General features: G+C 49.2%; 1 protein-coding gene across 1 annotated transcript in view; it reads left to right on the forward strand.

Annotated features, from left to right (window-relative positions):
* Positions 1–25973, forward strand: part of LOC119394290 (uncharacterized) — a 30553-nt gene extending 4580 nt beyond the window's left edge. Inside the window, exons 2-3 of the mRNA XM_049416054.1 lie at positions 15758–16130; positions 25496–25973. Of these exons, the coding sequence (XP_049272011.1) occupies positions 15758–16130; positions 25496–25889 (767 nt within the window). The 3' untranslated portion in view covers positions 25890–25973. The remainder of the gene's footprint in view (positions 1–15757; positions 16131–25495) is intronic.
* Positions 25974–27539: the final 1566 nt, after the last annotated feature.

The following is a 27539-nucleotide window of genomic DNA, read 5'->3' on the forward strand; positions in this document are numbered from 1 at the left end:
GACGGCCACGATGCGGTGGCGCCATCTAGTTTTAACTGAACAAACCTGCCGCGGAAAATCTTATTGGCAACAGCATCATTCTAGGATAGTTCGAAACGGCCTATTTTACACGCTCAGACGTTCCATTATATATTCCTTGCGATATGGCTGAGGTGCCCATCGAGAAGCGAAGCAAGGCTAGCGATAGGGAAGGCGATACAAACACGGTCCGATTACGCTATCGCGTTCTACTCTTGAAGGCGAAGCTCAAGCGTCCTCCAAGTTTTTTTTTTTTTAAATATAACGTGACGATTAATTTTCAGAGCCACGAAACTAACATTTGTTCTCTTATGACAAAACAGTTCGTTTTATGACACACGACTGTCCACTTATCTCCTCGTCTACCCCCCCCCCCCTCTCTTCCACACACAAAAAAAGTTTCAACGCTGCACATGTGACGTGCCTGAACCAATGAGAGAGATGCAGAGAGAAAATCGGGTTATTTTATCATTGAGGATTTTTTTTTTTTTTGTAGACCAAATGACAGCCGCCTGTGAATAAGAATGTACTTGTACAACGGAAGCGCAGCGCATCCAGTCATTACAGCAGCGCACTTTTTACTTCGTGGCACCACGTGTTGCGTGTGTTCACACGCACGAACGATCAACGCTCTGGCGTTTCGTCAGTGTATCGGCGTCGACGACAGCGTCAACTTCTCCGCACTGAGTGGCGGCGGCGGCGGCAGAAGCTCTCAGTCAGAAGACAGAGCGAGCGCCTCAGACGAGAAGGCGTCGTCAAATTGATATACACCTATACCGTAGGAGTCCCGGCGAAGGAAAAGGAGGGCAATGTCATATACGCGGAAAGGGCACGCCGGCCGCGCTTTGACGTAAAGTCGACATCATAAGCGAGGAGGCCCACATAAATACACGAAGGCAAAACGGAGGAAACCGAAGATACCGATGGGGCGAGGAAAAAGTATATCCAAGCTGGCCCTGGCGCTCCCTGAGGCCATCCGTCACCGGCGGGGCTTCATCCATCTCGCGAGCCGCAGGATCGGGCGGCGAATCGCTCAACGGGCCACTTAGTCTTCCATCGCGAGCCATTGGCTTCGTTGGTGTTCCTTGGCCGCCCCGCGGAGGAATCCGCGTATGCTGTGTCGCCAAAGGAGCTGCCGCTGTGTAGCTTTTACACAGGTCGCGAAAGCCCGTTGACACGGCACGGAGACACTGGGCGTAGGGCTCTTACATCACGTCACGCTCACCTGCACAGCGCGAAAACACTGCGGGAAAGCGCACTATGTGCACCGAATACCCGTTTAGTTGGTCAAGGTGTTGGAAAAACGTTCTTGTTTTGTTTTTTCTATGCGTACGTATACTAGGGCTACTTCCCTCGGGGAAATTGTGCGTCGTGACGTAACTTTACGTTTACAATATCGTTTCTTGCTTTGGAGTCTGGACCGAGCAATTCACCATTCGGCCTATTTATTATCTTCAACATCGAGACAGAACCAAATGAACTCAACATTCAAACCAGCCGAGGAAAGCATAGGGAACATAAATTGTTGCCTTTTTTGACAGTAGTATAGTAATCATGACCTAAACTGAAACGGAATTAAGTGGATTAAAAGGCGCCCTTTCCGTCTGTGGGATCCGAACCCACAACCTTCGCCGTGAAGCCGTCAGCAGGCGCAGCGATAAAAATTTGCTCGCTACTGTACAGCTTCGCCGTAAAAAGTAGTTGAAGCCGTAATTACTATAATTGTAAGCCATGTAGTGCAATGTGGTATAGAAAGATGTCTAACCTTAAAGGGGCCCTGCAACACTTTTCGAGCATGCTCAAAAAGCGCTGCCGATCGGTAGTCGAGGCTCCCGAGAACACGCGAGCCAAATATTATAGCGATGCGCACGGCCTGGAATTTACAATAAATTCTCAAAGTCAGCTGAAAATCGCTCCCTCTTCTCTCGACAAATGATGTATTAGTCCGCAAAATATGACGCGATTGTCGGCAGTTCCACCATTGGCTGATGTTATAATCACGATAACACCCTCATTATTACTTTCGTTGTTAATTTTGAGTTCAATAAGTAGATAATATGTATGTTTATATTATGTTATCGCGTTAAAAAACACCGAACAAACATTAATATTAGCGCTTCCGGTCTCACCGACAGCTCGTCTGCTCGTAGTTGCGTGGTTCCGTTTTCTTCGCCATGCGCAGTGCCGAAAACGTGAATATTTCTGTGCTTTTGACCATCGCCGGTTGCCGTTGAGAGTGGCAGCCGTTCGAGTGTTGCCTCGTCAGCTGAGAACTGCATCGTCGGCACGTTCTCACGACCGACCGAGGCACGGGCGCAGCGTGTCTCCGATAACAATGCTGGCGTCCGGTAATGGCGGCGCTTCGGGGTCGTCTGCCAGTGCCGTCTTACGAGGCGGTGTATCGGAGTATGGGCCGAAACCGATCTCAGCTGTCATTCGTTCCAAACGAGCGCGCACGTTTGCTTCCATGGTTGGCAGAGCGATGAAAACACTACGGCGTTCGAGGTGCACATCCAACATTACCAAACCGACGCGCAGTTTTCAAGCACGCGCGATACACAGCGCGATCGACTCCGCTCGACGAGAACGACGCAAGCCGACCGGAAGTGGCGGCACAGACCACGTGGTTGCGCCGAGACGCCAGAGAGAAAAAAATGAAAAAAAAAAAAAATGCCGCCGGCGCTGACGTCGCCTCCTCGCACCTCCGCCCTCTCTCCCTCCCCTCACGCCGCGCGCAGCTTTCCGCGCGCTCGCTGCGTTGAGTTGAGAGAGAAAGCTGCGTAACGTGATCTCTATAATTTGGTAACACCACTTAGACTTGACGGATTCGAAAAATTTTTGCGGCATATGGCTCGTGAAGAGTCATACGTCAATAATGGGACTATTCCAATATAACAAAGAAAGGTGTTGCAGGGCCCCTTTAAATACAGTCCTCGTGCAATACAGAGAGAGACACGACGAATAAAAATATTAGGCTAGCGAAAGTAGAGATAGATGATGCTGTGCCAGGGAGCAAAAGTAAGTCTAACATGATATGTTTAAAAACTTAAACAACGGACTTTGGTGGACCGACCACTGGGGACGTCAGAATGTGATACATGTTTTAAAACGGCTGTTAGTAAACGCGTGACGTGGCAGATTTTACTTTATTATGCGTATTATACGGTTACGCAAGGTGTGAGAGTTCACCTGTGACAGTATAACTTTATAGGCACTGCATGCCACTTCGTTCGACCTTCAGTTATGGTACGGACACCAGTTGCTGTAGCAAAGAAGGGGTATTCACTGATACGGTAAAATGACCCTCTCTCTGCAATCCTCCAATCTCGCTACTCATTCTACGACCATGGCATTCCCTGCTAAACACACACACACACACACACACACACACACACACACACACACACACACACACACACACACACACACACACACACACACACACACACACACACACACACACACACACACACACACACACACACACACTCGTCGGCATAAGAGCCACGATATAAATAGAAAATAGGAAAAAACCAAGAACAAAGAACAGCGGAACAATGACAGCAAAGCAGCAAGAGATGAAAGATAAGGCTCCTGAAAAAGAAATTATTTTAACGAGGTAAACAAGCCGGAACGACCAGTCCCTGTGGAATGCAGCATGGAGAAGGCTTCCCAAGTCCCTGACCGGGAGCTTCGCTATCCTGGCGTTGGCTTCAGCTGTAATATACAGTGCAGCCGAGAGTTTTACCTTTCTTTTGCCCTGACTTCGCACATCCAGCGTTACATATTCCGTATGACCGCTGCTCGCACGTTCCTCCTTTCGGCGAGTGCCAGTGCAGCCGAGACGAGGCTTCCTTCTGCAGATGACGCATTAATCTTTCGCCCCGTGCTTAATTACCGGTGAAGTGCTGCCCGGAATCCCAAAAGCGCCAACGATGCCCGGTATGTGCGGATACAGCAGAGACGAAACATTTTTTCGTTTCGTATACGTGAAAGAGCACATCGTTGTAAGAACCTCGACGGGGGCGCCCGGTTCAGTGCCGGAACACTTCCGGGCAGGATGGATTTCCAGACTTTTTTTCTGCTCTTTTTTTATTTCGGCAGAACTGTTTCAGTTGCTCGTTGCGCACTTGTCTGAATAATCTCGGCTTCTCAATTCGTTAGCGCTTTTTGAACGAGAACATAAATTTAAATTGTCGAACCTAGTGTTCCCAAACCGTATGGCGGCTTACTCACTCACGAGTACAAAGGCTTATTGTAGCTCCCCACTCAAGTTAAAGGCGTGAGGTGGGAGTTAGTGAGTGTAAGGGGAGCAGGAGCTCGAAAGAGATTCATTTACATGCAGCCAGAGTCACTGGAGTGGGAGGACCCAGCGGTTTTCAAGCTCATTCCAGAAGACCAGTGCAACCTGATCAACAGGGCGAGGGAAATGAACGGGGTCCACAGTTTTCTGGCCTAAGGAGACTCTTACGTACTCTTAATGTTTTGTTCATCTCTCTCTCTCTCTCTTTCCGCCGAGACTGACTGGACTTCAGTGTCAACGTTAATCTCGCTCTGAATGTCAGCTGTCGAACAAAAGTACAAGGTGGCAACGACAAGTTTTGAAATTAGCTGCAAATCCGTCTCAAGCGGTGGCTGTTGCTGCGGTTCGACAACGGCACCCCTTCCGTAACTCCTCTTTCAATAAAGCACTTTCCTTATGCTTGCATGAAAAAACTACGCTTGGGACCAACCAAAAGATTTCAATTTAAAGGCGCGACGTATCAATACCAGGCTGGCTGCTTTCTCAACAGTTTCAGCCTCCTCCTTTCCTGTCCACTACAGATGGGCCGTGGCATAGTAGGAGGCGGTTTATGTGAGGAAATGCAGTGGACTCTCAGTAAATGAAAATCTCTGAAATGGTACTGCTGCTCAAATGGAACAACTGCCTCTAATATGATTGGTTCGTACTTGTATCGTTCACCCTTGTTCACATCTCAGTAAGTGGAACTCCTGTTAAACGGAACATATTTTCCTGGCGCCTTCAGGTTTGTTTTAATGAGTCTACGATATATACAAAAAGGAGCGAAAGAAAAAGAAAATGTTCACTGATGGCCGCACTGTAACCGTCTACCTCGAGCGTCTAACACCTGAACGGCGGTCTTCAGTAGATGACGGAGGAGTAAACAAGGGGGAGAGAGGGTAGTGGAGGACTATTTGAATAAACACACAGAAGGAAATAAAGTATCAAAGTTCGCTTGTGAAGTGACCTCCTCGAGAGTTTGTCACCCGGCCCCGCGCAATGGCCCTGTTACGTCACGGAAAGACGCCCACAGGCGAGGCCGAACTGCGCGACAAAGACACAGGGTAGTTCCTGTCGCGGTGCATAAAAATATACTGCACCAGGGGAACAAGCGCCCGAGCGTCTCAACTTCACCTCTTTCTTTGTGCGTTTGCCTCCACACGCACCCTTCGATGAAGGCGATATGCTAGAGGCCCGTATACTGTGCGATGTCAGTGCACGTTAAAGAACACCAGATGGTCGAAATTTCTGGAGCCCTCCACTACTGCGTCTCTCATAATCACATCGTGGTTTCGAGAACCCCCGATATTATTATCCACACGCAACCGACGCACAACCGCAGTTCACGAACGTATTTTCTCTTGACTGCTGATTGCTTTCATTGCCGAGAAAAGCAGCTTTCTTGGATACACTTGCTGCAGTGTGTGCATGAAAGTTATCCCTATAGGCACGGCCGCTCGATGGAAACACATTGTGTGTTTTCTTTTCATTGTGTCCTAGGAGTCAGCAGTGTAGGGGAAGAGAGAGCTCCCCCTCCCCCTTTAAAACCCTGCGCACCATTATGGCTAGAGGCCCGTGTGCTCAGATTTTATCATAATTGTAGTGGATGGCTCCGGGAATTTCGACCACCTGGAGCTTTTTTAACGTGCGCCTAGATCGACTGGCTCCGTGTGCGTGCACTCTCCTTTTTGTCCGTTGTCGTCTTCGCCCCTTACACTTCAAGTATACCTAAATCTAAGTACACGGGCCTCAAGCATTTTCGCCGCCATCGAAAATGCGGCCGCCGCGGCCGGGATTCGATCTCGCGACCTTCGGCTCAGCTGTCGAGCACCCTAACCATTAGACCACCTGTGTGCTTAGAATTAGGCGCACGTTAAAGAACCCCATGGGTGGTCAAAATTTGCGGAGCCCTTCACTACGGCGTCTGTCATCATACCGTGGTTTTGGGACGTAAAACCCAGCAAGTAATTCACCCAGTGACTTCCCCATAGCTGACGCTGCCGCTGTGCAGTGGTCTTCGCTTTTGCGATGATGACGTTTGCTCATTTCTTAATGTCATTTCTCATGTCAACTCCAGCGATAAGTTGCCAAAATTTTCGATATCAAATAAAGAAGTTCTCACAATTCGACTACATCGATATGTCCTTGAGGCGCTAGAGACTTCACAAATGCAAACAAAGTAAACGACTAAATGTTCCCGATAGATATCTACAATAAAACTCAACCATTCGCGCATCCTCTTGCCGCTTCAGAGGTTGTTTATGACCATTTAAGGAAAATAAGAGGTTGAGTAATAAAACAGCAGCTGTCTGGCTAAGTGACTTCAGTTCGTAATGCAACGAAAAGTGACTGACAACGTGTGACTCCCTGAAATCACATGACATCAATTCAGAGGCCGCCGAACCTTGTGGTGAAAGCGCAGAAGTAATTATTCATACTGACCGCTAAAACCACTCGGTTTTCTTCTCACCTTCAATGACTCCTGGAGAAACCCACTCAATCAGAGATGAGAGCTCGCGATTCCTACTTTAGCATCAGCAATGTATATTCGTATGTGTGGGCGCCGGGCGAGACTACAGCGCCACTACTACGCCATACCACGAATGCAGACAGCGAACGAGAGCTAGGATTTATTTGCGAACGCCTAATGAAAACAAAGCGAACCCTCTTCAAGAAGATTAGGAGCGCCGCTGCGGAAGGAAACCGCTGGGCGCCGCCGCCGCTGCTGCTGCCGCACGCACGCCAGAAGATAAATTTGCGCTGGGAAATGGAATTAAAGGGACACACGGGCCACCCCCTTCCCATCCCCAATACTCCGGCCTAGCTTTCTGCGACCGCTGGCGTTTGTACGCCAGTCACACGCCGCGTCTGTGCGCGCGCCTGAGCTTCTGTTGGCGAGTACATGCTGTCGGTTGGCGTGCTCTGCGGGTATTACACGCTTCTCTTGAGCCGGCTTTCATCGCGGGGACCCGAGACAGAGGCTCCGAGACAACCAGTCTCTGTCGAGTTGGGCGTTGATGCCTGTTCCGCGTCCTTCGGGAACTGCTGCTCGCTTGCTGTTGTCTGCGTAGCTGGCACAACCCGTTGGCCTGGCTTCTCGACGGTTTCGCGTGTTGTTCTCACGAAGGGGACAGTATATAAGCGTGGCTGCCAACGGCGGGGCTTTTTTTTTTTTTTTTTTTTGCTAGGAAAAAAAGGGTGCAGGCTCGGTGGCGCCCGAGAGTGCATGCCGCGACGGTCTGGGCGGTGAGCTTTAGGTAATCGAATTAACCGAAAATATGCTCGCGGAGCAAGTCCTCGCAACGTCCGCGCGCCAAGTAATGCGGTTGTCTGGAAGAGGAACTTCGCTACGGGGGTGGACGGAGTAAATGGGTGCGCCGCACTGCTTGACGTTGGGCTGAGCAGTGCTTGCAGCACTCTCGACTATTAACTCGACGCTGGGATCCGGAGCTGATATATTCCTTTGTTTGCCGGTTCGTGTTGTTTATACGTACTTTGCCGTTGTGACAGCGCGATAAAACTTCATCCTGGCAGTCGTCCTACTTCGCTCGAAAAAAAGAGAAAAATACGGAGGAACCGTCCGGCGGCAACTTCGGTCAACTTGAACGCAGGCCTCGCCTATTCGGTAAAGCTCAATGTACCCCAGCTGACTGGCTCCGCTGGATTGCATGCAGCCGTTGGCTCACGCTAATATCATTACTTATGAACTTGCACGTGTCAAAATATTTCTACGTGACTTAGTCGTCATTTATCTTACCATACTCTCGCCTTAGGTGTGAGGATACGAATCAGTGAATAGATACTGAGCACGCACTTTGACACAAGCACAAGCATGCAGCAATACAGTTCGCGACACGCGAACCATAGTTATTTGTAATGTCGACAGCATTTTCTTTTACGAGCCATTGCACCATATTAAGTTACCTGTTTTGACGAAACAACATTTAACAGATACGGAATATGTGCTTCAGTTTTTCGCATGCCACAGAGAACGTGTTCTCTCGTGTTTCTTTAGGGCGTACTGGTATAGAAAATTGAAAGGGTGTTGTAATTAGTTGATGGGGCATAAAGTAGGAATACAATAATAACTAAAAGATCATTCAATAATTTACGTGCGCGCATCGTTCCGAAACGAATGAAATGATAAAGAAGCAAGGTCATTTCTCAGTAGCAACGCTGTCTCTTTATATAAGCACACCGCCCTGAACTACCTAATTTTTTTTCTTCTAAGAGGTTGCTACTTGTGAATATGCGCTCTGAAGAAACAATGTATCAGAACAACGCTTTCCACTTGCGGTAATACGCCACGGAGGTTTCTAGGCGGGCGTATGGCTATAGAGACGCCCGCAGCCGTTTCAATGTTCCCCAATTCCCGGGACACCGGGGAGGCGTTTAATCGCGTAGTCGCGAACGATATAGCGAAAGTGTTTTCTAATTAAACTTTCTTGTACGAAATGAGTTGATCCCCGCGCAATACGTCTCGGGAGATGCCGGCCACGGTTAGCGCAAAGCTCGCTGAAACGCACACGGCATAATGGCATTTCCCTGTTACACACGGCACCAAGCGTCCGTACAAGGCGCCCGGGGGTTTCAGAGAACAAAAATGAGAAAGAGAGAGAGCAAAAGAGAGAATTTCGAAAAGGGAAGGGCGGCTGTTGAGAAATAGGAAACAAAAGGCCGCATCAGAGAAAGAGGGAGAGAAGGAAAGAGAACTGTGACAGTATTTAAGAACCAAGAGCGAGACTATATCCTGCGAACGGGCTCAAAGCGAACTGCAGAAACGAAATCGGATGGCAAAACCGAAACTGTCATTTCAAAGGAACGAGCTGAGGCCCACTTGTGAAGCCGACGCAAGTTTTTATAGTATCACTGAGAAGAACAGAAATGTTAAGGCAAAACTTTAGGGAAAAAGAAAAGATGAGCACAGATCTCGAGAGGCGAGTTTAGCGAAAGGTGTGGCCAAACGGGAACAGAAAAAAAAAGTCGACGATAAAACGAAAAAAAAAAGTAAATAGAGAAAGATTTATGGAGCCGTTAGCGCGAGGACGGCCTGCCAATTAGCGAGGAGCTTCGACACACGTATCCACTAAGAGTTCTTCCTCTTCGGGGCTCAACAGCTTCTCAGCGACCGTCTTAATCAGACGGCAAACGATTAGAGCCTCGCGTGGCGGAGTTTCGAATTCGGAGGAGTACACCAGTGAGGACGGACGCTGACACGTGCGTCAGTGTCTTAAAGGGAACACGAGAAGCCAGAACAGGGCCACCGCCGAGGCCGTTCTCGCTTTTGGGCTCTTGAATGAAGCTGCATAATTAAGCAATTCAGCCTGAATAAGCAATAGGTACCAAAAGCCCTTTTGCTCCGTAATGATTTTGGTCCTCCGTTCTGCTCGTTCATGACGCATGCAGGCTTGAGAGGAAGGAGGAAGGTGCTGCGATTTTTTTTTCATTCTCTCTACTCATGCGTACGTACCGCTCACTGCTGAGGTAGAGCGGTTAATCACCGTTGAATGTTAAGTGACCCAGATGGAGAGAAATGAAGGAAAATGGAATGCGGAGACAGCAAAAGCATTTTTTCCCTGCTTCTTTCCTTCGGAGAAGCAAGGGCGCAAGCAAAGCCGATGCTCACAACGTAGTTCAATGTATGGAGGCCCTGCGAATCAGCGATAACTGGCAGTGGTTACACATACGTGAAGTTGGTGTGCAGTTCAGTGTTTTGTGTATGAGTGTCGTTGATGGAAAGAATGCAGGGAAATGCGCTTCTTTTCAGGCCTCGTTGCCTGGCGCTCTAATCACATAAGATCGCTGAAAGATTTGACGCAACTCAGACGCTGAAGATATGTGGAGAGTGATGAAGAATAACGTGCGGTTCCTTCGCTTTTTCAGTGACTGTTATGTGTACACCTATACGCTCGCTTACGAAGGCACTGGCGGCTGTCAGCTTCGAGGCACGAACATGGACAGTTTGCGAAAGCAGACAAACGAATATATAACTGTAAGGTCCGGCGTGTCGAGAACGGGGGGGATGGTTGTGTCTTTCCCCAAAAGGCGGCTTCCAAGAAGCCAGCCTCGGAGTCGAGGCTCGCAGCGCAGCGACGCTCGGTTCGAGTGTAGGAAGCGCGGGGACAAAAGAGCACTTGCCAGCTGCCCATACCGTTCGAACAAAAAGATGCGCCCTTTGACCATCGGTTTAACGACCAACGCAGCGGCCCGCAGCCCGCGGGGGGTCCGGGAAGCAGTGCGAAGGGAGCCAAGACTGGGACGTAAATAAAGCTCGCAGTTATACCGCTGACTATGTCGCGCGAGTGCGGAGTTTTTTCCGACGTTAGGGAGCCGGTTCCAGTGCTGTGCGCATTAACTGATCGTCTGACGGCACGAACGGATTGCCTGCTTTCCGAAGAAGCATGGAAGTTGCTGAGCGAGGAGGGCGCCTTTGAAGGGGTAGTGGTAGGTAATTCAGAAGTAGGAGGCGCGCAGCTAGAGCTCGAACACGAACCTCTGAACGCCGTGGTTGTGCAGCAGCAGGACGAGGTGAACACTCGTGCGCAGTCAGTAGAGCGACACGCGACAGAGGAGACGTTGATCAGCGAGGTAGCTGTAACGGGCCTCGATGAGGGGGATCAGCAGGGTAGCACCGCGTCGCCTGACGGAGCCCTAACTGACAGCATGAAGGAGAAGTCCGCGTCCGAAGAATTCCGCGAGAAACAGCGGGGGGACCCAACCTTGCAGGAAGCGTGGGGAAGAGCGGCGACGGGAAAGGGCGGCATGCTTGTAATCGACGGGTTACTTTATCACCGGGATAAGATGTTAGGACAGACGGTAACCCAGCTGGTACTCCCCGAATGCCGCAGAGCGGAGGTTTTGCAGCTAGCGCACGAGTCGTGCTGGGCAGGGCATTTGGGTTGCCGTAAAACAAGCTGTAGGATAAAGTACAGTTTTTATTGGCCAGGCGTAGAAAACGACGTACGGCAGCACTGCAACAGCTCTCACGGTTGCCAGACAAGATCAGACTTGCGTCGCGCGGATGGCATCCCGATAGAGCCTCTGACGAGACCCAGATATCCTTTTCAGCAGGTTAACGTGGACGTTATCGGGCCGCTAGAGCCAGTGTCGGGCCGAGGACACAAGTACTGCTTGTGCGTCATCGACTTGTGCACGCGCTGGCCCGAAGTAGTGTGTTTGCGTTCGTTGAGCGCTAGAGCGACCTGCGATGCCTTACTAGCAATATTCAGCAGGACGGGCATACCAGAGGTTATAGCGTCGGACTGCGGCACAAATTTCACGGCGGCACTGACGAGAGAGTTTTTGGCGAAGCTAGGTTGCTCCCCCCGATTTTCCACGCCGGGACACCCAGAAAGCAACGGGGCGGTCGAACGCTGGAACAAGACCTTTAAGAACATGTTATACCACGTAATAGAGAGAGAGGGTAGGAATTGGGATCAGTTTGTGCCCTTCTTGCTTTGGGGGTATAGGGAAGTTCCGCACGACACGACCGGAGTAGCACCCTTGGAGATGCTCTATGGAAGGCAACCGACCGGCCCATTAGGTATACTTAGGAAGGCTTGGACGGGGGAAACTGCAGTGCCGGGGGAGTTAGGAGCGTCGCCAGCAGCGTACATGGAGGAGTTGCGGGGGCGGCTGAGGCGCGCGGCAGAAGTCGCGGAGTTGATCGGCGCGAAATCGCAAAACGCCTACGCCGCGCAATTCAACAAAAGAGCGAAGGCAAAGAAGTTCGAGGTAGGCGAGTTGGTGCTGGTCTTCGACGACCAACGACCAGGAAAAATGTTTCCGAAATGGGAAGGGCCGGGCAGCATAGCCGAGAGACACCGCGAGCATTCATATTTCGTGCAGATGCCGGCAGGTAACCGAAAACTAGTGCACGCGAGTAAGCTGCGCCCGTATCACTCGAGGGTGATGTCGGTAGGAGTGATGTTCGAGGAGGACGGTGCTTTCGGTGAGGTGGAGTGCGCCCCGCGGCCGGCGGCAGCGCATGTCGCAGAAGTTTTTCCGTCGCAAGATATGGTCACCCATTTAGGAGAACGGGAGCGCAAGTTAATCTGCGGAGTTTTCAAGAGGCACGGAGGGAGGTTTGGCGGGCGACCGACTGTAGCGTCAGTAAGACCACACGAGATTGTGTTGCAAGACGGGTTCGTCCGCAGGAGTCCGCATCCGTACAGGGTACCCAAGAGCTTACAACCGGAAGTGGGGAGGCAGGTAGACGAGCTTCTCGACTTGGGGTTGATCTTTCCGTGCGAAAGCCCTTACGCCCATCCGCTAGTGTGCGTCCCGAAGAAAGACGGCAGCGTACGACTCTGTGTCGATTTTCGGGCGTTGAACGCGGGGACAGTAGCGGACGCATACCCCATGGCCCTTCAGCAAGAGCTCATTATGAGCGTAGGGAAGGCGAAATACATAACGCTGCTCGATCTGAGGAGGGGTTACTGGCAGGTACCACTTGAGCCTTCTTCGCGTTTACTGACAGCATTTGCATGCCATCGCGGACAGTTCGCCTGGACGGTAATGCCCTTCGGGCTCAAAAACGCTGCCCAAACGTTCCAGAGAGCAATGAACGAGCTGCTAAGGCCGCACAGCGAGTACTGCTGTGCGTACCTGGACGATATAGCCGTTTTTAGCGAGACGCTCGAGGAGCACGTGGAACACCTTGGGCGGTATTTGAAACCCTAGAGCGGGTTAACCTGAGTGTCAAGATGGACAAGTGCCAGGTAGCTCGTCCGTCGATACGATATTTAGGGCATGTGGTAGGCTCCGGACGTCACGCACCTGACCCCGAGAAGCTGGAGGCGATAGAGGGATTAAAGGCACCGAAGACTAAAACAGAACTTCGTAGTGTACTGGGCCTGTGTGGCTACTACCGAAGCTATGTGAAAGATTACGCGGAGGTAGCGAGGCCCCTCACCGAGCTAACGGGGAAGCGAATTCCGAACCGGATTCCGTGGTCCGCGGAAGCTGATGGGGCGTTTCGGCGGCTTAAGACCGCACTGTGTGAAGCAGCAGCACTGTCGACCCCGGATCCTGGAAAGCCGTATTGGCTGTTTACCGACGCGTCTGCGGTCGCTGCTGGAGCCTGCCTGTCGCAACGCGCGGAGGATGGCACCGAGACACCGATCGCATTTGCGAGCCACAAGTTCTCTCCAACGCAAACCCCTTGGTCGACTATTGAGCGAGAAGCTTTTGCAGTCATCTGGGGTCTGGGAAAGTTTGATTTCTGGCTCTTCGGCGCACAAATTACCGTGGTATCAGACCACAACCCGCTAGCGTTTCTCACGCAAAGCACTCTGCCGGGGGCTAAGCTCACCCGTTGGGCCTTGGCGCTGCAACGGTATCATGTAGTAGTGCAGCACCGGAAGGGAGTCGAGCACGGCAACGCCGACGCACTTTCGAGAGTGCCTAACGAGTGCTGGGAAGTAGGCAGCGGTGCTCCGGGGGTTGAGACACCGGAGGACTAGGCACGTGGTGGACACTTGTGTAATGAGTAGTGACGTGCGGGAACACTTGAGACATTTGATGAGCACTATGTGTTGAAGTGTGTGTGTTTCGGTGGAAGTGTATTTTATTTTTATGTTTTTGGTGATTTCCCAAGCGTTCGCAAGTTCTTTTTGTTTTGATTTGCTTGTGTTTCTTTTGTTTTACTTGTGTATTCAGTGACCGGGTTATTTTGGTTTGTTTCGTGATGATGGCGTCCGTTCAGAACTGCTTAGGGGGAGCAGCCGAGGAAATGCTGTGTGTCTCGCGGAAACGCCTCCGGCGTTCAGAGAACCGCGAAGTGCGGCCGCGGGCTCGGGTGACGTGTTAGCGCCGTCCCTTTTTTTTGTGTTATTCACGTAGCTACATTGGAGCGCGTACGTGAATCTTAGGAAGGGCGTGTAAGGTCCGGCGTGTCGAGAACGGGGGGGATGGTTGTGTCTTTCCCCAAAAGGCGGCTTCCAAGAAGCCAGCCTCGGAGTCGAGGCTCGCAGCGCAGCGACGCTCGGTTCGAGTGTAGGAAGCGCGGGGACAAAAGAGCACTTGCCAGCTGCCCATACCGTTCGAACAAAAAGATGCGCCCTTTGACCATCGGTTTAACGACCAACGCAGCGGCCCGCAGCCCGCGGGGGGTCCGGGAAGCAGTGCGAAGGGAGCCAAGACTGGGACGTAAATAAATCTCGCATAGGATCCGTGAACGCCTGTCGACAGAGACGAGATGTCGCCGAGTACGGTGCACGTGGCCCAGTAAATCTCGCAAAGTGTCTGTTAAAAGCCTGTCAACGGATGCGAGAGGTTTCCGAGGAGGGATGGCATGGCTCCGCTAGTTAACCGGCCGCACAGTGTATGAACACGGTCAGGGTAGTTGAACGACGCCACCATCGTGTATGTTTTTTTGAGTGCACTTCTGGGAATGTTGTTTGCCGGACGTCTTCCACGTCTCTCTCTCAGGCAGGGGGCTGAAAAAGGCTTCAGAGAGAGAGGGTGGAGGCCTCCGGCAGACCAATTTACAGTTGACCCAATAAGCGGTCTGAGGGATTTTGATTTGCCGTGGGGAAAACTGGGAGGAGCAATGTTGGGGTTAAAACCTGGCTCCCGGCTCCTCACGAGGGTTCTTGTCGCAGGAGCAGTGCTATGCACTTGTCGGCTCTGCCGAGTTATATTGCGAAAGTTCCAATGTATATAGCTGCCATGTAACCTTGTATATATACCCTGTATATAAATATCGAGTTGTTTTGCAAAGAAAGGAGTCGTCTCCATCCTTGAGAAGTGTGAACAACTACGATATGAGGCAAGGCAGCTACGGCCAACCTTCCACTCCCATCTGCAACTGACAGCGGCTACGCAGCTGAGAGAGCTCTGCTCTGGAATCAAGAGGGAGTGGGGAGAAGGTGTGGGAATTTACTATAACCTTTATACATCACTACTGTTTTACTTTCTTAAAAACTTGGAGCTGTTCTTTCTTTCTTATATGTTCCCGACATGGCGCACTCTAATTTCTAGAACCGGTTAAATACACCTTATCGTGTAACTACGTCATTCCCTGTTAGCTGAGCTTGTGTGCACGCTTCCGATGTGCCGAGCTGCCGAAAAACTGTACACCATTCATATACACCGCGAACACTCTGTAATCTCCATTGATACCAAGTCAATCTGCACCAAGTAGCCATGCATAGGGGGCAGGCGACTCGGTGAGTTTCGAGGCACGAAATTGATCAGTTTAGGAAAGCAACTGGGAGAATGATGCGAAGCGCTTTCTATTGATGCAGTTCATGTTTCTTGATATAATTTTTCTTTTCTTTTTGTCTCGTTTACCTGATAACTTAAGCCTTTGGTGTTCCCTATGTCGCCTGAAAGCTTTTTTGTGCAAAGAGAGAGCTTAGGAAATGACTCAATGTAATCTATGTTGCATGCGTGCTTCTTCCGGCTGGCCCTGTCTCTTTAACAGTGTATTTCTTGTTGCTGCATGTCACACAGAGCAAGGCGGCGGCGAAGACCAGGGTTTTAAGCGACCGAGAACGGTCTACACGCGGGAGCAGCTGCTACTACTGGAGGCCGAGTTCCACTACAACAAATACTTGTGCCAGACACGTCGTGCGGAGATGGCCGCCGCGTTGAATCTCAGCGAACAGCAGATCAAGGTCTGGTTCCAGAACCGGCGCATGAAGTTAAAAAAACAGAGCCGGCGCGGCTTTCCAGCGTCACCTCCAGGAGACAGCACGGATGACGATTCGCAGAGCTGTGGAGCCTCGGAGTCGTCCCAGGGTACCCCAGGGTCGCCCAAGAGCACACCGGAGTCACTCTGGAGTACCCCAGAGCCACTGATCAACAGTCTACTGCAAATTGACAAGTAAGCCACGAAACTGTTCGATCCGCATGGCGTTCGGGAACCCATGTAATAGCAGCGACGGCAGTGGTTACTTTGTTTGTGCTTGCAAGAACTATTCGATTCAGTATATTCGGTGAGCATCGGTTGAAAAAACATGCGCGAAGTCGTTAAACGACTTAGTGTTTTAATTGATATGGTCCTGTGTGACGAGTTTACAATATAAACAGTCGGATATCTCATCTGGTAAGGTCTGAAGCGAGGCTTTAGTAATAACACAAATATTAGCTGGCGCTCACTTCTTCTCAGAGTGCTCTCGCGCACACACACACACACACACACACACACACACACACACACACACACACACACACACACACGTATATATATATATATATATATATATATATATATATATATATATATATATATATATATATATATATAACAAGGTTGATCCTTCAGTCATATGAATCGGTATAACACGAAAGCAAACCACGTCTTCACAAGAGTATAGTTGATGGTTTATTGTACATTGATGTATGAGAGCTTGCACAATGTCTATTGGTGTTTCGCAGCTATAGCACCGTTTGACGTGGATTCACCCACGTTGACCCACGATAGGTGACAGTTTGAACAAAATGTCATCTAACGATGCTATCGGAAAAAAGTCTTTCCCTATCCCATATATGGGTCATTTATGAAGAGGATTTGACGCAAGGTTGCGAAAAACATATCGATACGGATTTCCACAATGACTAAAATCTGGATGCCGATTCCTAAATATAGAGCTTGAGATCGATGGTGATATTTCAACTAATAGTGACCACATCGGGTGCCTCACAAAAATTTAAAAAAAAAATTACAGCATAGCCACGGGTGAATGATGAAAAGCTTGGGCGAAGCTCCTGAAGCAATCATGGTCTCGGGATTCGCTTCTCGTTGAGCACGTTTCGCAGCGGCGTCCTTGGCGGGCACCGTCACGGGATCCGCCTGGCTGCCGCCAAGCGAGCGCCCGCCGCTGCGCATCGTCCATGCTTCGCCAACGATCCGACACGTACGGCGACGATCCAGGAGAATGAGAGAGGCGTTCGCTCCCCGCGCATCCCCGCGCAGCCCGCGCAGCAGCCAATCGGAGAGCAGCGGCACTTCCAGTGCCATCTAGTGTCGATTCACACAAGCGCCATATCGCACACAATTCTATTGGACCAACGCCATCTAGGAAATGAGACGAGAAATGGTGATGACGACACAGATTGTGTACAGCGCGATCTAGAATATCGTCCCTGAACTGCAATTTGTATGTACTTCTATGAGACAGCGCCATCTATTGCATCATACGGGAGATCCGTTTACGCCGGACAACGGAGACGTGACAAGGTTAGACTAAGAGGAGCTACGCCCCTAAAACGCTTGATACCAGTCCCGTCTATGTAGCTTACCCGAGAAAGCGCAATTAATTACAACAGGCGAGGAAATATAGAGTACTATTTAGCGAAGTCATAAAACTTTATTCCGTGTGAAGCGGCGGGCCGCTAGCGAAAGGTCCGCGACCCGCTTGTTTGAGACCCCTGGTCTACTTTGTGGGCTCCATAATTCATAGCTCTAACGTGTCGTCCGCCGCAGTGGAGCAGCGGTTACGGTGCTCGGCAGCTGACCCAAAGGTCGCGGGTTCGATCTTGGCCGCGGCGGTCGCATTTCGATGGAGGCGAAATTCGAGGAGCCCGTGTACTGTGTGATATCAGTGCACGTTAAAGAACACCGGATGGTCGAAATTTCCAGAACCCTCCACTACAGCGTGCCCCATAATCATATCGTGGTTTTGGCACTTTAAAACCCAGATATAAGCTCCAACGTGTTCGCAGGGCACGCTGACTGAAGAAAGCAAAATAAAACTAATAAAATGGGAGCGATAAGGGAGTGTAAAGCCAAGCGCAGACACGGAATGTGGACTATGCACTTTGGCGCACTGCCTTGCGAAGCTTGCGTAGAGACAGATTCTCTTTGGGCCCTTTGCGCCGATCGAGTCTCGTGTGGCGGCACTGATTTTCCGCGGATGTGTGCGTCAGTGGCACTGCTAACACTCGTTTATAATACGTAGGCCTGAGTCATCGCTCTTGTCGATCTGCAACACCGACAAGCTAATGTTGATCAATCGTGCTCTCTCGCGCGTGTACGACGTCGGCCGTCTGTTTTCAAATGCGTATATCGTAAGCTTGTTCCGCAAGTGTAGCTTATCTTTAAGCGAGCAACTATATTGCACGGAGATATAAGAACTGAGGTTGAAGAGCGCTTGTGCGCGCACCGGTCGTTTCCGAACAAAAGCTCAGTGGCACCCTCGTTGTCGAAACAAGTTCGCGTCGGTACTTTCTTTTTCATCGTTTAGTAGATAACTGATACTTTTGATTAAGATTAGTGTTACCTTGCATGTTCCTCGTAATATCACTGCTACCTCGTTGTCTGAGCAGCGCACGAAGCATTGCATGGGAAGTCATCCCAGAACGAAGGCAAAAAACCAGCGTCTAGCCCCTGAAAAGCAGCGATATGTGACGGGTTTTGTTTTCGCGCCCAGCAAAACATGGCGGATCGAGCTTACGGGCTTGTCGACAGATGGCACTGTACATTTTGAATATCCCCTATTGGACCGCTTATTCTTTCGTCTGGTGTACAGTTCTTATCCGTTTCTTTGTTAAACTCGAAAGAAGTGCAAAGAACTCACTCGCTTGTCTGTAAGAAGTAGCACCGCAGTGGTTGCTGCCTAGTTTTAGGCTGTATACAGTGAACGAAAAGGTGGAAACTTCGGTTTTCTTCGGTACAGCTCGAAAGAAACAGATAAGCACTACATACCAAACGCAAAGAACAAGTGGTTCATTTGGGTATTTGGGACGACTTACTGTTTTGCCTGACCAGATTCTGCTGCACGCGCCTTTTTTCAAAGTTCGTCACGTGAGCTTTGCGTGTGACGTAACACAGCTGCTGCACTTCCTGCGCGCCCGCAGCGCTCCGTTTCGGTGACGCCTAGGACGGGGCCGTGAATTTCGATTATTATTATCTCAAATTACGTGCGCTTCTTGTGATTTAAAAGGAATGGGCACGCCAATAATTGTCACGTCCTACAACTCTTTCATACATTCAACAATCTTCAAGTTACTGATTAAAAACGTAATTAACGAACTTTTGTTAATTACTCATTTCAATGTAAATTTAGGAGCAGCAAAGTTTTTCCGCCTCGGTGTAGTCTGTTGGCGAAGTCGGAAGGGGCCTGACTGTCATAGCATTTTGATAAGAAATCTGTGTTGCCTATAAAAAGTCAGTTTCGCACAACAGCGAAGCAATGAATGCGATAGCAACAAATTAGAATGCCACACGAAGAACGGCAAGCAGCTCGATACTTGCAGCGCGCCGCTCAAGCGCGAAGGAAGCACGAAAAGACTGCACACAGGACGAGCGCGCACTAACAACGGTTACAGCTCGACAATGGCTGCGCGCTGCTCAAACACAAGTAAGGACGCTCGAAAAGAACGCACAGGTATACACTGGCCGAGTGCCAACAAACAACTGTCACAGTTGTTACTTCTTTGTGTTTGAGCAGCGCGATACAGCCCAACGCTCTTGGTATATTTTTTTTTCTTGAAAAGTGCGGCGCGTGGAGTGACCCCTCCGCGTCTCCTGCCGCGCGGTGGCGTTCGGGGCATCGTTTACCCGGCGTTCCACATCGCGAATATATACAGAACTAGGCCACTTTTAGTGCGGGTCTCAAGGGTAAATTTCAAACTGAAGCAAAATCTAGGAGCGTTGCATTAAGGCGCGCCCTTCGGGCAATCTCGCGGATGATACTGCACACGCTGAAGCACCTCCGAGCTCTGCGTACCGTCAGCGGCAAATGGTGTATATAAATAGCTCGCCGCTAGTATTGCAATGAACGGATGGCGCGTGGCCCAACTGTCTAACGCAGTGCGCTGCGGAGCGAGTGGTCGCAGGTTCGAATTCCGGTGGCGCGCTTCGGAATTTTTTCTTCGATTTATTTTTCTTTGTGGCTTTTCTTTATATAAACATACATATGCGGGACGCGACGGCGATGGCGAAAACCCGTCGAGAGTATTCACATAATTGCTATCGCAATAAAAACACCCTGTGTACCTTATAGCACTTCAGAAACGCATCGATGCAGAAAAAAATTCTGCATTGCGAACAAACAAGGACGAGGAGAGACTCATGAAAACAGGGCGAGTGCTGACTTTCTACTGAATGTTTAATCACAAAAGTGATATATATGTGTGTGCGCACATGAATAAAAATCAGACGAAACCTGCCTGGAAATCGATTTCTTTTTTCGTAGTGATGGCGTACCCACTGCATGTGTGTGTTTTCATGTCTCTTCTCGTCCTTGTTGGTTCTCACTCAGAATTTCTTTGCTTTGTGCCTACTTCGTCGATTCCAAGATTCGAAAGGTGTAGTGTTTCCTCTCGTTCAGAGTCGTTAGACCAGTAGGTTTACCCGTATTCCTCTCGTTCCTTCTACTTTGCGAGTTCCCCAGAACTGAATTGCGATATTCTGTCTCTGTGTGCTTCGAGTTGTAGATAACTTTGCCATCCCATTGCAATCTATTCCCGATTAGCTCAACTGGTAGAGCGACCACCCAGGAAAGCCATTGGTCACGGGTTTGAATCACTCAGGTGCACTTTCTCGCCAACATGGACTATAGTGCAAGAAATCCGAATGGATTTCCTTCTAGCTTTGCTGAACATGAAAGGATTATAATTTTAACTTTCATGAGCCTTTCATCACCTTGCGAGCATAGTGCAGAACTGATTTGCCGCAAAATCTCATAATTTTATAATAACGGTGTAAAGAGAAATGCATAAGACGCCGAATTCAACGCAGCGCAGCATTCAATGACGTCACACTGAGGGAACTGTGAGGTGGAGCAATGGCGTTGTTCCAGTTCTGGACAGCCCAGCAGACAGTATATATACGCTGACAGCTTAGAAGGCAGCATCGCGTCCCAGTCTTCCGATTAACAGAATGCGTCTGCATGACGTCTGTGCGACGTGACGCCACCTCCCGTCGACAAGAGAAGCAGCATTGCTATTTAACTTCTTTCGGGCAATGTTCTCCGAAGGCGGGGTCACGAGCCGCCCAGCTCATGACGTCAGTCGGGAGTGCGCGCCCATTGGTGCAGGCTTGCGTGCATCCGCCTTTCAGAATGAAATGCTGCGGACTACTAAAGTTTTATCATACTATAGTTATGGGCACACGACCATACCGGCGAGATTCGAGCATTCCGCTCAGCCGCCATCTTGTTTGGAAAGTAAGGTAGGCTGCATCGCCTTTTTAGGAGCTTGCTCGCCAAGCTTCTTATGCTCGTGCCTTGTCCATCGTGCCGTATCCGCTAGTTCTCATTGCCCCCGCTAGAGTCGCAGCTGTGCTCTCTCCGGTGATTCAAGCGCGCTCACTAGATGGCGCGCCGCCGCTCAGGCGGCGCCGCACACTCCGCTGCACACTCGGCGCGTGCTCTCGTTAGATATGTGACCGCTAGAGGGCCGCGCGCATATACAGCGCTTGCCCTCGGCGCGCTTCCTTTCTCTTCGCCGGGAGCTCACAGTGCACTTCGCTAGTGCTACTCCAGCGGCGGCGGCAGCGACGACGGCTCGCGCAGCCTAAGCAGCGCGGTCGCTTGTCGCCGCTTGTAAATTAATAAACATTGTGTATATAATGTGTATATATATAACAACGTGGTCACGTCTTTATATGACGATAGAGGAATTTGTACGGAGGATTGACGGGTTAGCCGATGATCTCCAAGCAAGCTCCTCTAACATCATTCACTCCGTGGATATGGCGTGACTTTTTCTCAGATGTTATCTTCGCGAAGCTCTCTATTTTGCAGGCTACGTGAGAATTCGGATGAGAATCATGAGACCTAAATTCCGTCAGATCCCACGCGTTGTGGGAATCGATGTGATGCGAATCAATTAGTGAGAAGGTGCCTATGGCGCATATATGACTATGAGTCAAGTGCTACGAGACGAGTTTATGGACCGACGCGCTGACGTGCGTGTAATGAGGAGCTTTCGTTGGCGCATTTTTGCGGGGTCGACTAATACTTGACATTAAGTGGCAGTCACAGCGCACATGTAATATCTGTTACATTGTTGTAAGAGCGGATGACGAACACTACACTACTGCAGACAACGTTAACCTGCCCAAGTCAACATTAAGGCAACACCAGCCGACAGTTAACCAACTAAGCCAGCGTGGCATAACGCTGAAAGGTAACGCTAACTATTACAAGGCAACATGTTAGTTACCGCTAGCCAAAATTATCAAGCGCTGGTCAACATTAGCAAGCTCTATCTAGTCAGCATAAGCCAACGCTAGCCGCTTTGCAAGTAACAGCAACCCGTGGTAGTGAACACTAGCCAAAATCTGAGAGCTCTAGGCAAGCCGTAATCATAGTAAGCCAAGAGCAAGCGAACATTAGCAGCTACAACTAGTCAATAAACATGATCCAGTGCAACCAAACATTAGCACCCGTTCGCCACCATCAGTCATAATTTGCACACGAGCCAACAGTTATATACGACCAGTTAACATTAGCAAGCAGTGGAACACGCTGGCCAACAGTAAAGTCAGCCAACAGCAGGCACTAAAGTCTACGGTTAGCTGACATTACGCACCAATATACAACGCTAGCAGCAGCGTGTTGTTCAGAAAATGGTCGAAACTGACATTTCATATATGTCAGTCATGTCGTGACAGTCAAGTCAAGCCATTCACTAGCCATGAGATGTCCTATCATTCATGCCATCACATGTCTTTCAGTGCCGCATATTGTCATGCATGCACATTATCATTCCGGTGTACTTACCCAACACTAGCCGAAATTTGGCGAAGTAGTGTCGCTTGTGTGCGACTAAATACGGTGCATGTCATCGCGTATTTGACATGTCTTGTCATTCGTATGATGTCATGCGTATTTACACGTGGTATTTTGAGCCAGCGAACCGTGGCCAGCAAAAATAACGAAGACGAGGATCCCGTGCCAGTTGGGGACCGTTCTTTTGTATGTGGCATTCCGTGTATGGCCGTTGCCACTTTGTTCTTGCCCTCAACGAGTGAAAATATCGAAGTATCACAGCTAAAGAAATGACCGAAACGTTTGCTCATTTATGACATTTACGTGATGCATTGCATGACAAGCAAGTGATGCCATTCATGTCACGTCGTTCATTATCGTGTCTGTCATGCATGCATGCCCATTCCGATATACTTAGGGAACATTTGCTGACATTTTGCTAACTAGATTTCCTTTTATGCAATCAAATACGGTACATGTCCAATCAAATACGGTACATTGAGATTTCCCAGCTAAAGAAGTGACTGCAATGGCATCTTGTCGCATATGCGATTCATGTCTTGCCATGCATGAGATGCATATCGTATAATTAATGAATTTCACGCTATTTATGATATGCCATGCCATTCAGTTAATGATACGGTATTCACTGCCGCATGTTTGTCGCGCAAGCATGCACATCCTCATATCATCATCAGCAACAGCCTGACCTTCAGGCCGCCCCGCCACGGTGGTCTAGTGGTTATGACGCTCGGCTGCTGCGGCTGCATTTTCGATGGAGGCGAAAATGTCTCAGGCCCGTGTACTTAGATTTAGGTGCACGTTAAAGAATCCCAGGTGGTCGAAATTTCCGGAGCCCTCCACTACGGCGTCTGTCATAATCATATCGTGGTTTTGGGACGTTAAACCCCAGATATTATTATCTGACCTTCTGGCGTATATACCCTGTTAATGAAACGACCACGAGAGCTTCACGATGCTATTTGAGCATGCTATTTGTGTCATTCATGTCAAGACACATATAGAATGCATGTAATAGCATCCATGCCTCACTTTTTTCACATTGTTGTATATGGCAAGATACTGCAACGGCCATCATGGTATCAGGATGGCAAGTTTACAGGCGTCAAGGTATCACGATGGCAAGAATTATAGGCAACGAAATGCTATTCATCTCGTTGAATGCAATTCACATTCGTCATATACTGATTTAATAAAGCGACGATGGGAGCACCAAGACAAGGCAGATGGATGGAGGGAATGGATGGATGGATGGATGGATGGATGGATGGATGGATGGATGGATGGATGGATGGAGGAATGGGATGGAGGAATGGGATGGAGGAATGGGATGAGATGAGATGGGATGAGATAGATAGATAGATAGATAGATAGATAGATAGATAGATAGATAGATAGATAGATAGATAGATAGATAGATAGATAGATAGATAGATAGATAGATAGATAGATAGATAGCAGGGGCGTAGCCAGAAATTTTTTTCGGGGGGTGTTCAACCATACTTTATGTATGTTCGTGCGTGCGTTTTTATGTGTGCGTGCCTATATACGCAAGCAAAACTGAAAAATTTCGGGGGGGGTTTGAACCCCCCCAACCCCCCCCCCTTGGCTACGCCCCTGATAGATAGATAGATAGATAGATAGATAGATAGATAGATAGATAGATAGATAGATAGATAGATAGATAGATAGATAGATAGATAGATAGATAGATATAGCACACCAGCTGCGCAGACACGGCGCACGCTGTTTGCCGTACGTGGGCCAACAGTGGTTCCGCCCAAGAATAGTAATGTTTCCCAACGATACAGGGGATGTGGCAGCCCCATAACGACGAGGTGGAGAGGTGGTCGCCAGCGTATATTTACGCCAGGTGGCATGCTAAAGCAGTCAGCTGTCAGCCTCACTTCGTATAACTTTCCCATTTGTTGTTATGGCATTCATTGCTTACAGCAACTTCTTGTATTTAACATCCCGGCCTTTCCTCTTCGTTTCTCTCTCTCTTTCTAGTATCACACGAATAATCGTCTTTATCTCGCGTGCATACCTTTCGCGTGCCCGGTACTTTCATGTCACGAACGGCATGCGTACTCTCAACGTGTCATAGCGTTCTTAATCGAAAAGTAGCTAACGCTGACGGTTCAAGGAACCCGAAGGTCGCGTGATCGAAACCCGGCGTCGGCGGCTGCATTTCGATGGAGGCGAAATGCCAGAGAGCTGTGTACTTAATTTAGATGCACGTTAAATAACACGAGATAGTAAAATTTCCGGAGCCCTCCACTACGGCGTCCCTCATAATCATATGGTGGTTTTGGGACGTAAAACCCAAATAATTAGACATAAAATTACAAGGAAAGCACGGATGACGATAATTGTGGCGCGACGGACACCTCAGAATGTGCTGGTTGTAAAGTGCAATGTTGAGGATGTTAACAATAGAACAAACACACAGTACTTTCAGGGTGCAAAATTGATATACTGAGTAACCAGCGATTCCTAACACACGCAGAACATGTCACGAGAACTTCGCCACTGGCCTCATGCCTGGAACGCAGCTGACATCCCATGAGCAGGTGTCCAGATACCTCGAGCAAACCAGGCACCGACACCTCGTTGATCAGCCGATACACAGGTGCTCGGGGGCAGCGACAACGAACGGATCATGGAGCCACCAGTCGTCATGGTCAAACCACAACGGCACGTGCTGCGGATGCTACAGTGGGCCTTGGAAGCAGTCTACCGACAGCAAGGCTTACGCGTCGACGTTCCAGCCGGCTGCGATGGCAGCTGCCGCAGGGCAGCCAAGTGAAGCAGGAGGCCTGGGCCGAGATGTAGAACAACGCGAGTGGTTTGGGCACTCGTACCGCAGTCCAATGAAAAATTCAGAGTGGGCAAGGAAGTAACGGCTGGCACGTTAGTCTTCGTATATAATGCTATGATCCTACGCATATAAGGCAGGAATGAATGTTTAGCGTGTTGGTATCCAACATGTTGTCTTTCATCATAGTGTATTCCGCGTCGTACGGACAGCACGAACTGGTCGGACATCCAGAACACGCGTGTGGATGTTTCTTAATGCTGGCCAGCACCTGTATTTCGTGTTGTTATGGCGATAGAAATGTGAATGAATGTTGGAATGTGGTTTTATTTATTGTTGTTCTTTCTTTGGGTGGCGTTGTTCACATACCACTTGACTTGCGTTATCAGGATAGCGTTGACGTAAATTATCCAGACTTGTTTTTGATTAGAATGTTCGCTCCAGTTCAAACTTGACGGCCTAGCGTCCACAAATACCAAAATTTTAACGCCTCTTGTGTGTACAAACTACGCACCACTTTGGGTGGAATTCTCTGTGTATCACTCTTAAATTGTCTCGTTGGCAGCCATCGTGTAAGGCACCTGACGTAGAAGTCTGGAAACGTAGGTACTTCTAGTGCGCGCTGAGCCTATTTTCCGAAATTTAGTAGACCGAAATAATTTATCTCAGTGATCTGATACAGCTTAACCTTGATTTAACCGTCTATAGACCAATTCTTTTTGACTAAAGGCTTGGACCAGCTGGGGTATAACAGACGTTTACAATTTTAGCGATTTATTTTACTTCTTTCCTCTCTCTGGAGTGCAGAACGCTTTGTATACACCTGGCACAGTGTAATATCGCATTGTTTTTTAACAAAACGAACTTATTTACTTAGCCAAAGAGATTAAGATTGCTCCACTAAAGTCATAGTAGAGCAATAACAAATCTTGTCACTGAGCAACAAAAGACGAAAGTTATGTTTCGGTTCCTGTGTGCGAACCTTCTTCGCAATTACCGAAGGAAGAAAACCGTCTGTGTACCCTTTTATGTACTCTTAAATATGCTACGAAGTCACTTAGCATAGATTGGGTGAAGAATGCCTTCGTGAACTTCAATCAAGGCGAAGTTCTGGATCCGAGAAAAACGGTATGGTCAGCAGAAGGCACCAGGCCTATTTTGATTGGGAAGTCATTTGATCAGTGACACTTTGAACAGTGTCTCATGGCGTATTCTTAGAAAGATTTAGTTTGATCGTAAGCTTCTAACCGTTTGCTGATTACCGGGTAACCGGAGCAGTGAACGGAAGTACTAAACCTTGTAGCGACATCTTGCTTTGTCTTCTTCAACTCAATGTTCGAAATATGTGTACATCTTGTCAGTGCCTTAGTCGTATGCAAACCATAAGTACTGCAGGTTATCGAAGATCGCGCTGCCAGTGCTTAATATAATAATTTAAGTAGAACATGCAACTTATTTCAGGTATTGCAGATGTTGCTACCAGCGCCAGTTGTAGCCGTTTACTTCTTCGATAAAGTCGGCAACACGCACGCGGTGCAAGTGGCAGTCCATTCGCGCCTCAACAACTTGGGGTCACCGACCTAAGCAGAAAATTCACGTATGAAACACCACGTCATCAGTAGAGCAACACGTTGCTACGTACCCTGGCTCTGGCAGTAGCGATGCTGGCAAAACAATAGAGAACCGCAAAGCGATACGGCGTAGTTTACTGGCCCTCCAGTGACATGGGCCAACC

Source organism: Rhipicephalus sanguineus, chromosome 5, assembly GCF_013339695.2.
Source record: "Rhipicephalus sanguineus isolate Rsan-2018 chromosome 5, BIME_Rsan_1.4, whole genome shotgun sequence".
NCBI lineage: Eukaryota > Metazoa > Arthropoda > Arachnida > Ixodida > Ixodidae > Rhipicephalus > Rhipicephalus sanguineus.